The following is a 12,145-nucleotide window of genomic DNA, read 5'->3' on the forward strand; positions in this document are numbered from 1 at the left end:
TTTAAAATACTATTTACTTCTCCCTACACTGTTCTCTTTCGACAGTAAATAATCACTTTATAATCATTTAAAAGGTATTTGAGGATTACAATGTATTACAATATAAAAGGGTTACAAGTCACACCACTGCAACTGGTAAATATATCAGCCCCCTCTTCATCTTTCTGGCACCGTCTTATCTTTTTTATTCCCCCCTCCAAGATTTGCTGGTTTGAAAAAGTACAGAACGGCAACTCATTATTGTTTTAAATTTGAATTACTTAAAATTAATGAGTTCTACATTTATTTTTAGAATCTGCTCTGGCACTGAATATTTTAAGCTACCTCATTAAATAATGCAATTCATATTTGCACTCGGTTTACCTTACATTTCAGAGTATGATGCTGTGTGGGCTTGCTGGGGACAAAGGTTTGTATACATCTCTTTCCTACACTCCCTGGTGCTTTCACCGCCAATCACTCTTTCAACTGTTTATTATGGAAAATGTCTATCATACACAAAAGTTGATGAAAAAAGTAGAATGAACCCCTTGGAGCCATTCACCAGCTTCAACAATGATCCATCTGTCCAATCTTGAGTCATTTATGCCCCAAATCACTTCCACTATATTTCTTAAATTATTTTGAAGCAAATCATATAATGTGATCTGTAAATATTCCAGTTTTCTTTCTCTAAAAGATAAGTGCCTTTTATTTAAAAAAAAAAAAAAAAAGATAAAAGACCATTATCACACCTGAAACACACGAACAACTATTTCTTAATATCCATCATATTTTTCCAGTTTTAAAATTTCCCTTTATTTTCTGCTTCTCTCTCCCATGCTCTCTGGCTCTCCGGTTTCTTAGAAACAAGAGAAAAAAAATCCATATACTGGATTAGCAAAGAGAAAAAACCATATACTGTAATGTTACCATCTATAACTTAAAGGAAAAAAAGGTTTATTCATTTGGGGGAGAGACAGAGAGAGAGAGAGAATGAGCTGGAGTGAGGGACTAGGGCAGAGGGAGAGAGAGAATCTTCCAGGTGAGTGCGTGGCCAGACACAGGCCTCCATCTCACCACCCGGAGATCGCGACCTAAGCTGAAACTAACAGATGCTTAACAAACTGCGCCCCCATGAGCGCCCCCCCTCCCCTACGTATAACTTTTTAATGAAAAACCAAACTCTTCTCAGTGCTTTTCTCCTTTTACTCCTAGTCAGCAAAACATGAGCCTTTTGGGAGAATATCTACTTTTGATACCTTGTCTTTCTGATGACCTGTTTTAAGGGTCACCTTCATGAGTTCCTCCTGTGTCTTCCTTTTCTATAAAGTATGGTTAACCACCCACTTCCTTTATTTCTCTCCTTCTTCCCTTCCCACTCTTTCCAACTGCTCTCCTTCTGTCTCGTTCTGCCTTGTGGCTTCAACCTGCCCCACTAGGCAAACAATTCCAAAATTTCTGTGCCTAGGCTGACAACACAGTTGAGCTGAACTAGATCGGAAACTGCACGGACACTCGCTAGACGTTCCCCCTTGGTCGTCCTGGTGGTACCTGTGACTCGGTTTCCCCAAACGGAATGCATCTGCCACCATCCCTTCAGATCAGCTCCCCATTCTACCCTCCCAATGTCTGCCCCTGGTGTCACAATCCCTGGTGACACCTCTCCCCATACACCTGGAGGTCAAGTCCAATGAAGGTTTCTCTGTCTGTCCCTCCCCTTTTCCATCCTCATTTCAAGTGACAGTAGCGAAACCTTTGCGATCACTCAGTTGAAAATAGAACTTCTCTCCAATCCAGTAATCACAACACTGGATAGTTACTTAAAAAATTATAAAAACAGGACTTCAAAGGCATAGAGGCACCCCTGTGTTTACTGCAGCATTATTTACAATGGCCGAATTACAATGGAATATTACTCAGCCGTAAAAAAGAATGAAATCTTCCCATTTTTGCAACAACATGGATGGAGCTAGAGAGAATTATGCTAAGTGAAGTCAGTCGGAGAAAGACAAAGACCATGTGATTTCACTCCTCTGGGGAATTAAGAAACAAACAAAATGAGCAAAGGAAAAAGAGAAAGAGAGAGAAACCAAGAACAGACTCTTAATTATAGAGAACAAACTAATGGTCGCCAGAGGGGAGGGGGGACGGGGGACATAAGTGATAGGGATCAAGGAGGGCACTTGTGATGAGCTCTGGGTGTTGTACCGAACTGTCAAATCACCATACTGTAAACCCGAACCTAATATAACACGGCATGTTCACTAGACTGCAATTTAAAATAAAAGAAAACAAAATAAGAAAAAACAAACAAAAAGCACTCCCTTAAGGCCAAACCCCAGTTTTCTCATCTATAGGCTGGTTCACTTGCACAGCATTTAGTCTCTTTTTTGCGGGGGAGGGTAAGCACGACATTTATTCACTTAGCGCATGATCTCAGTGCGCCGTGTGCCTGTGGCATGAACCGTGAACTCGTGACTGACCACCATCCACACTGGACAGTGTGCAGCCCATGCAGGGAAGTGAGGCCGTCAGGATAAACGTCGTCTGTCTCCTGAATTTAACTGCAGACTTCCCACTTTAACTTAAAATACACAAATCAGTGTTACCCGAGAAACTGAAACTAAATCCTATGAGTTTACCAAACTTATTTATGCTGTAAAGGTTCTTTGGCTTCTACACAAGGAGATGTAAGTCTGTTTTTAGTGGTCAGCATTCTGGATTGACTTGTGGGCTCTGGACACACCAGGCAAGGTTGTCAAATGACCAGACGAAACCGGCACGGCGTCTCCAGGTGGGGGAGAAAATGCAAAGAATCTTTTTTGCGTGTTAGCCTGAGTCCTGATAGAACTAACCTATTTCTCCCACTTTTCTCCCCTGTGCTATTGGGGCCAGCTTTAGGTTTATCAACAGTATCTTTCTTCTAGGGGCACCTGGGTGGCTCAGTCGGTTAGGTGTATGACCTCGGCTCAGGTCGTGATCTCAGGGTCCTGGGATCGAGTCCCGCCTCGGGCTCCCTGCTCCTCGGGGAGTCTGCTTCCCCCTCTGCTCCTCCCCCCAACTCATGCTCTCTCTCTCAAATAAATAAAATCTTAAACAAACAAACCCATCAACCCAGTGTCTTTGTTCTATACAGCATACCATTTTTGAGCTCAAAAATTATCTAGGATGATCATGAGTTATGCCTTATTTATTTAGCCTCTTGGAGGTCCTGATTTTTAGGTTCACATATGAAACCTGTCTTGCAGCGTGAAAAATGGAAGCAAATCTACACAGCATGGTCGACTGATGGTTCACAACTCAAAAACTGGCAGCTGCTAACCCCATCGTTTCCTAGTACCGACGCTGATCTATTTTGACTCCAACCAGCCCATCATTCTGACCATGTGCCCATCGAGGAAACCACCTTCGGCCACTCTGCTAGATGGCACATCACCTCTGGACGATGTTGTCTGAGATCAAGGCAACTTCCGATCTACCTGACCCCGAACTCCCATCGTAAGGTAGACAACTTTTTAAAAACAAAAACAAAACAAAAAAATTTTTTTTCCAATGTGGGGCTTGAACTCACAACCCTGAGATTAAGACCTGAGCTGAAATGATGAATCAGATGCTTCACCAACTGAACCACCCAGAAGCATCCAAAAAATCTTTTTGCAGGGAGCCTGGGTGGCTCAGTTGTTAAGCGTCTGCCTTCAGCTCAGGTCATGATCCCAGGGTTCTGGGATCGAGCCCCGCATCGGGCTTCCTGCTTGGCGGGAAGCCTGCTTCTCTCTCTCCCCCTCCCCTTGCTTGTGTTCCCTCTCTCTCTGTGTTTCTCTCCGTCAAATAAATAAATAAAATCTTAAAAAAAATGTTTTTATTAACTGTGGTTAAAGACGTACAGCATGAAACATCCTTTAATCACGTTTAAGGATACAGTTCAGTGGAATTAGTAAATTCACACTGTTGTGCAAATATCACGGCTGTCTGTCTCCGAAGCATTTTCCTCATTGCATGCAGAACCCAGGTACCCGTGACACACTAACTCTCCGTTCCTCCTCCCCTCAGTCCCTGGCAGCCACCCTTCGACTTTCTGTCTCTTTGAACGTCTCTAGGTCCCTTGTGTAATTAGATTCATACAATAGTTGTCCCTTTGTGTCTGGCTTACTTCGTTTAGCATATTGTTGTCTGGGTGAGAGCAGCTGATTTTATACCGTCATGGATTTAGGACCTGCGGAGTGGAGGGTGGGTGGCCCGCTGTTCTGGAGGGCATTCCCAGAAGCGTGGCCGCCTTATCCAGCCTTCCGGAGGCTACGTTGGGACGAGCTCAATGAAACCCAAGCATTGTGATTCCAAGCGGAAGGGACAGAGGAACGCGATATCACAACCCAAGATCCATTTCATGGGTGGGTGTCAGCCACTGGTAGCCATAGAATTAATTTTCTTTCATATGAAATAATCCCCACCGCCACCTTTCCCCCAAGGCAGATAATGGCTGAAGGCTGAGAATGGGAACGGAAGGTGACAAATAAGGACTGAGAAAGCCTGGCCCCGTGAAGACCCTGGGGAACTATAGGAAATTGGCTTTTGGGGGACAAGCGATAAGGTCCTTCGGGGGAGGAGAGAGTAACAGGTGGGTGGAAAGCAGGTGTACAGGTGGGATCACAGACAACGGAATGAAGCATCGAGCGGAGCAGGTGTGCTCACACGTTAGAGGAGACGAAGGCACCGCAATTGCCTTCAGTTCTTTTGTAAGTACTGGAAGGATAAACACGTGGGTTGTGAGCGCTGTTCTGGAAGGCGTTAGGTTCAGCTCAGAGCCCAGGGTCCATCCCAGTGAAGGGACATGCCTGAGGTCTGTGATCCAGAGGAAACTGCTCCCCCACACCCAGCACTGAACGCGTCTCTGTCACATTTCAGGGCCGACGTTCTCAGACTCGGGGATTTCACAGAACCGCACGTTATTTCAAATTATGCAGCCGACACTGGGTTACCAACATGTCATCTTGTTCCCCAAGACTCACATCCTTCTTTAACAATACCCCTACTTAACACAAAGAAACAAAAGTCTACCAGCCACATTCAACTTCCGCCCACTGCTGTCATCATTACCAAACAGGATCTTTCTTTAGTTGCGGAACATCGGGAGGAAATAAATACTTTGAATAAAGATCTGCCGCGGTATGCTGAACACACTCAGGTTTATGAAAAGCCTTTTACATGGTTCTTGCTTTTCCCATTTCACCAGAGACTGGCTGACGTTCATCATGGAGCTGACTGCTGGCTTAGAACATTCTGGAAGCCCACATCAATCTTACCGCTGCTGTGTGCGCTAAGTTCTGCCATGTATATACGATTCCATCGGGTTCTCACAAGAACCCCTGTATGCAAATGAGCGATCCAGGAGGCAGAGAAATTAAGAAACTAACCCGAGGCTGCATAGCCAGGGAAAGAGCTGAGTTTTCGGAAGCCCGGGGTCTTCTGCTTTGTGAGTCGGGGCAGGGGTTCTCAACCACAGCAGTTAAAATTTTGTCATCTACTTGAGTCTCCCCCATAGCTTCTCCCTCCCAATGTCTGATTCAAGAAATCAGTTGGGGGAAATGTTAAAAAGCTACTGATGCATTTGTTGGGGTGCCTGGCTGGGTCCGTTAGTAGAACAGGTGACTCTTAATCTTGGGGTTGTGAGTTCGAGTCCCACGTTGGGTGTAGAGATGACTTACAAATAAAATCTTGAAAAAAATCTACCGATATATTTGTTGAAAGATAGGAAAGAAGGGGTGGAGGGAGACAGGGAGGGAGGAAACCACACCATATCCTATACCTTCAGATCATCTAGGTTTGATGGCAGCGGGCCAGGTTTGAGAGAAGAGACACCAGTTTGTCCAGAAAAGCTGTTTTTGACAGGAGACAAAGGGGTATTGCTCAGTGGTGTTGAAGTAGAGTTTGGATTTCTGACCATCTGTTCATTTGGCTCCCTGAAAAACAAACAGAAAAGAGGCACTTAAAATACAGCCAAATAGATATATGGGGGTGTAACGCCATGATTTACAATAAGAAATGACACATTTGGTCCTTGTCCTTCCTTCTGGCACAGAGTTCCTAAAGTCCTCGGAGTCTCCTAAGTGACGGGAGCCACGGGGGTGTCGTCTGTCATGCAGGCGAGGTGACTTCGTGAAAGCCCCAAGGTCACCTAAGGATGGGGGCCGGATGCCTGAGAACCAGCCCTGTGATTTGAGCTGGAAACTTCCAGTCCTCCCCCTTGACCCCTCGGGAGAGGAGCCGGGCTGGAAGTTGGGTTGTTCACCAATGACCAATGGTTTAATCAATCAGGCAGCCCTGCTAACACCTCAAAGAACGGAGTTCGGGATTTCCAGTTGGTGAACCCAGGGAGCACGACGAGAGTGTCACACTTGGGGTGGCGGGGGCAGGGAAGCGCCTTGTCCTTTCCCCGTCCCTTGCCCTGCGCGTCTCTTAAATCTGGCTGTTCCCGGGTAACATCCTTTTATAATAAACCGGTGGTCTAGTCAGTCAAGTGTTTCTCTGAGTTCTGGGAGCTGCTCTAGCGAATTCACGGAACCCGGGGAGGAAATTGTGGAAACCTCTGACCTATATAGCCCAGGCCACCAGAAGCCCAGGTCACAACATCTAGGCTTGCGATGGGGATCTGAAGTGGGGGAAGGTGGGGGTAGTTTTGTGGGACTGAGCCCCTCACCTGTGGGATCTGATGCTCTCTGTCCAGGCAGATGGTACCAGAATTGAGTGGAATTGCAGGGCGCCTGGCTGGTGATGTGGGGAAAGCTGCCTCCCCCCCACCAACACTGGAATTGGGTGGCCAGAACTTTTAGTGGGTAACTTGCATTTATTTTTTATTTTACTTTACTTTATTTTAAAGATCTTATTTATTTATTTGACAGGCAGAGATCACACGCAGGCAGAGAGGCAGGCAGAGAGAGAGAGGGGGAAGCAGGCTCCCCGCTGAGCAGAGAGCCCGATGCAGGGCTCCATCCCAGGACCCTGAGGTCATGACCTGAGCCGAAGGCAGCGGCTTTAACCCACTGAGCCTCCCAGGCGCCCGGGTAACTTGCATTTAGATCAGGTCACGTGCTAATGGCCTGCAAGGATCAGGCAAGAAATCAATCAGCAGGAGAGGCAGGTTGAAGACACAAACTGGGCAGGCTCAGTGCCAAGGGGCAAGTGACACTCCAGATGAGTCCCAAGGAGACAGGAGGGAGCGGTAGAGACTCTGGCATAGGGGAGAGTGTCCTGCAGGGCAGGAGTACCCCATAAGGCATGGTTGTATTCAGCTCTCAGCATCAGTGCCCACACAACCTGAGGCTGAGCAGACACAGGTGCAGGAACCCCCGCCCCAAATTTAGAGTTGAAGGGAATGGCCATTTGAAAGGTGACTGCCATGGGAGTGCCGTCTTGGGACCCCCAGACTCAATCTTTGGGGCTGGCTGTCACTCAGTCACTCAGGTCTGTTGCTTTCTAAAGCATATGGGCCAGGCAAATCCAAGAAACAGAACCACCCTGACACGGTTTCTCCTCTCGTCCATGATTCAGTCTGACAGCGCTAATCCTTTCTCTTTTCCCAGCGATACCTCCTCACAGGGCTTCGATTTCCTTGCTTCCCCCCGGCCTTCTGCTCCTGAAAAGGTGGGCATGGTTCCTACATAGAGCCCTATTCCAAACCTACCAGATGAGGACGGGGCACCATCGGGGACTTGCTGGGGTCCCAGGTGCCGGCCCCGCGTGCCTGGGACACGGAGCAGCCCTCCCCAGCCGGCCTCTGCTCGCCCCCGCTGCCCTGGGCCCTCCCGACTCACTTGAGCTGAGCTTGGTGAATCCCCGGGTAGCCGAGCCGGTGCTGCTGCTGCTGCTGCTGGCTCAGGATCTGGAGCTGCAGGAAGAGCTGCTGTTGCTGGAGCAGCCGGGCGTAGGCCGAGTCCATGGGCGGCGGGGACTTCTCTGCCTTCTGGTCCGGCGGGATGTACTGGTGGTATTTGAGCTTCTTCACCTTGGGCTTGGGGTCCTTGGGCTTTTTGTGGCGGTTCTTACTGTCGCTCAAGGACTTGGACTGCAATAGGGGGGAAGAGATGGCAGGTGCTTTAGGTGGGGCTGGGGGGTGGGGGGCGGCTGGGTGTCATGGCTAGATCGCGAGGAGGTTCTGCTGTAACGGGCTTCGTCGAGTCCCGGAGATACAACAGAGCAAAGGCACAAAGCGCAGTGAGATCTTGGGGACTGAGGCTCACCTACTGCAGGTGCCTCACTCTAGAGTGGGGAGGGGGGAATATGACTCTCAGAAGGGGCTCCAGGAGCATCTCCCTCCCAGGGCAGAGTAAGACGGAAGCCTGGGTCTCGGCTAGGAGACGTTCCTCGGCTAAAACCGACAGACGGACACGATCTGATCCTGACATGGAGTTGTGAGGGAGTTCCTCCCTCCGTATACACGAAATCACCTTTAGTGAGACACTCAGTAAATTGGCTTTATGAAGGACATCCCCTTGGATGAAATTAAGCTTGTCTTTGATGCGGATTTTTGCAGATCTGGGCGGAAAAGTAAGATAGCCTCCCCCTTCCACCACCACGTCACATATGGATGTAACCCCAGGAACTGACAGCCTCTGAGATCATGATACTTGACTTACCCTGAGAAAGGTGAGTGTCCCCCCCACCCCCCGCCCTGCTGCCCCCGGGGATCCTTCTAGAAAGACACTAGAGACATAAGGACAGGTCTCAAAGGATTACACCTATACCTGTAACCTACTCCTGAAATCAAAAGGCCTCCCTATTTTAGGAGACAGTAGACCATGACTGTCATCAGCTGAAAAAAAATCTTAGTTTTCCAGCCCTGACTTTAGGGAAGCCTGATGGATGTCTGACAAGCAGCTTGAGAATTTGGGGCAAGGCGCAGCGGGAGCCGTGATACCAGTGTTGTCCACGAGAGGGAGCTCCAGAACACCTGGCAGGCAGGTTCCCACGGGGCAGCTTCCCCTTTTTAACCACAAAACACACTTCTGAAAAGTGACCTGTCCATGGGTGCCTGGGTGGCTCAGTTGGTTAAGCAGCTGCCTTCGGCTCAGGTCGTGATCCCAGTGTCCTGGGATCCAGTCCCATATCGGGCTCCTTGCTCCACAGGGAGCCTGCTTCTCCCTCTGCCTCTGCCTGCCACTCTATCTGTGCTCACTCTCTCTGACAAATAAATAAATAAATAAAATCTTTAAAAAAAAAAAAAAAAAGAAAAAAAAAAAAGAAAAGTGACCTGTCCAAATCGGTCTACAACTTCCATTTCTCTGACTCAGCGTGTCCTACCCCCTAAGCCTGTTCTGTGTTTTCTCAAGGAGGCTTCTTCGCGGGAAGTATTAAATACAGAGCACAAGAATCTCCACATGCTTGGTGGTTCAATTTCTCCCCCTCCTCCATCGATTAGCATTCTGGCTAATTAATCAGTCTTCTGGGCTCCTGGGGAATCTCCACGGGGCTTCTGCCATCAGCCCCGCCCTGCTTTGTTCGAGCTCAGCGTCTTTTCCCATCTCACCCTAGGACTTGCCTCCTTGTCTGGGGAGCTGCAGGCCAGTTAGGGATAGGAGCTCTCTCTCCATGTTGCCTTCCTACAGGGACGCTGAGCATTCCAGAAGTTACTCCAGCTGGACCGCTTTCTTTGGAGAGCAGAAGGCAAAGCCTACAGAACCCATGGGAATCCTGATTCCATGGACCTGTATCAGTCTATACTCTTTTTGAAACCAGAATCTACAAGGTGGTAAGTTAGTCTGATGTTTCTCTCTCTCTCTCTCTCTTTTTTCTATTTTCTGCCTAGAACTGCATGGCCAAAGGGAGGGGAGCACATTCATTTCTCTAAAGCAGAGATGAATACAAGATGCAGTGGTTTCAAATCCAGGCACAGATGCGTAAAGTAGGTTAGTGTAGTGCAAGAGGGCATGGTGTGGTCTGTGGCTAAAGGTCTGTGACTTTTTTTTTTGCAAGAAGGCATTCTGATTCAAAGCTGCTCGTGCCCTGGGCCTGCCCCACAGGGCAGAAGCCTACAATCTGTTTGCCTGCCCCGCAAAGACAAAGTCCCAAACCCCCTCTGTCATAGAAGACCGTTCGCCCAACCGCCTGACCCCTCCCACCCAAGAGCTTACCCCTCCCACCTCTTTTCCTTGTGATTTCCTGCTGCCTGCAGTTCCCTCCTGCACCTGCTACCTGACTCGGGATTCTCCTCTGAGTCCGGCTCACACCCCAGCTTCCCCGAGAAGCCCTTCCCAATTCACAGTAAGGTCTCTCACGGGCAGTCTCATACAGCGTTTTGGGGATGTCTGATAATGGTCGCACCGCAGCAAGCCTTGCTCAGGGGCTGGGGGAGACTGAAGTCCAGCCCCTCTTCTGCTTCCTGCGCTACTGGCCCTGATGGAGGTGGTGCTCCGTCCCTCCCCCCAGAAAGGGGACTCTCATTCTCTATTGTGGTAAAACACAAGTAACAGGAAAAAAAAAAAAAACAAAAAAACAAACCCCAGTAACTATTTTAAAGTATAAATGCACGACATTGGGCAAGCTTCATCACTATGTAGTTCCAGAACCTCTTCACACCCCAAAAGGATACCCCATCCCCCAGGAAGCAGCCTGTCCTCATTCTCCTTCTTGGGGTCCCCAGACACTGCTCCTCTGTTCTCCATGTCTGTGGACTTGCCGGTTCAAAGTGGTTGATAGAAATGGAATCCTACATGATGAGGCCCTCCATGTCTGGCTTCTTTCTTTCAGCATCATGTTTTCAGGCTCATTTCTGCAGCAGGACTTCATTCCTCTTTATGAGTGAGGGACACCCCATTGTGCAGGCAGGCCACACACGGACCCATCCTTCCGCTGATGGACACCTGGGTTTGTCCCAACTTCTAACTACTGTGGCTAGTGCTGCCGTGAATATTCACTTCCAAGATCTCGTTAGAACACCTGTTTTTCAGTTCTGTGGAGCATATACCTAAGCAGAGGAAATTCCGGGTCCTATGGTAATTCTGGGTTTAAGTTTTTTGAAAACACCATGCTGTTTTCTGTAGTGGGCGCTCCATGTGTGACAGCTCCAATCTCTCCACATTCTCACCGATACTTGGAATTTTCCAGGATAGCCATCCCAGGGGGTGTGAAGTGGTATTTTGTTGTGAGTTTGAATTTTGTTTCTCTGGTGACTAATGACACAGAGCACCTTTTCGTGTACTTATTGGCAATTTATTTATCTTTAGTGAAATGTCTATTCAGTTCCTTTGTGGCCCATTTTTTCTTAGTTTCTACAGCACTGTATGGGTTAGTGGTGGCTGTGACACTCAGACTATAGGCTTCTTGAGTGCAAGAATCATGGTGTGTGTGTGTGTGTGTTAAGATTTTATTTATTTTGAGAGAGAGCACAAGTGAGGGGGGAAGGGCAGAAGGAAAAGGAGAAGCAGGCTCTCCTTTGAGAAGGGAGCTCGATGGATGTGGGGCTTGATCCCAGGACCCCACGATCACGACCTGAGCCAATGGCAGACACTCAACCTACTGAGCCACCCAGGCGCCCCAGGAATCATGTTTTACTCAGCTTCGATATATACCTTCTAGGAGCCTAAAACTGTGAACCTGTGAACACCTTTCCCTTACGTAGGATTTTACAGTTTTGGGATATTCTTGTGCATTCTCTCAGTAGTCAATAGGGAAGGGATGTTTCCCCCGAGCTGGGCTGCTTCCTTCTTTGAGAAGCCCTCGCTTCCTTTAGAGATGATGAATAGCAAACAACCATGGATTCATAGACAACGACACGTCAGCAGGGAGACTGGCTCTCATGGAAATGACCATTCCCGTGAGATCAGTTAAACGTGTCAATCCTGCTCTTTGTTGAAACTGACCTGTCCTTCCTCTGGGTGATTATCATGCAGTGAGGTTGCAGGAGGTACTCACTTGACTTAGACAAAATTTAAACACATTGGAAACAGTAACAAAATGTCTCCTTGGACCCAACAGTAGAAATTACGTGAGCCATCTCCTTCCTCCACCCGCTGTGAGCAAAGTTCACCGACAGGTAATGTCAAAGCTGCCAGCCTGAGTGAATTGCAAATGAGGTTTAAACCACTTAGGGAGTGAGTTTGAGGCAAGATTCAGGGACGTTTACAGGAAACTGAAAGTCCTGCCATCCACTTCTGTGTATATGAGTGTAGTG

The 12,145-nt window shown here is 48.1% G+C and overlaps 1 protein-coding gene across 1 annotated transcript in view; it reads right to left on the bottom strand.

Annotated features, from left to right (window-relative positions):
• The window catches only part of MYOCD (myocardin), a 95,506-nt gene that overhangs the window by 13,048 nt on the left and 70,313 nt on the right, over nt 1-12,145 (bottom strand). The window contains exons 8-9 of the mRNA XM_059378496.1: nt 7,791-8,041; nt 5,786-5,939 (exon numbers count right to left, since the gene is read on the bottom strand). Coding sequence (XP_059234479.1) covers nt 5,786-5,939; nt 7,791-8,041 — 405 coding nt within the window. The remainder of the gene's footprint in view (nt 1-5,785; nt 5,940-7,790; nt 8,042-12,145) is intronic.

The sequence above is a fragment of the Mustela nigripes genome, chromosome 16 (genome assembly GCF_022355385.1).
Source record: "Mustela nigripes isolate SB6536 chromosome 16, MUSNIG.SB6536, whole genome shotgun sequence".
Taxonomy (NCBI): Eukaryota; Metazoa; Chordata; class Mammalia; order Carnivora; family Mustelidae; genus Mustela; species Mustela nigripes.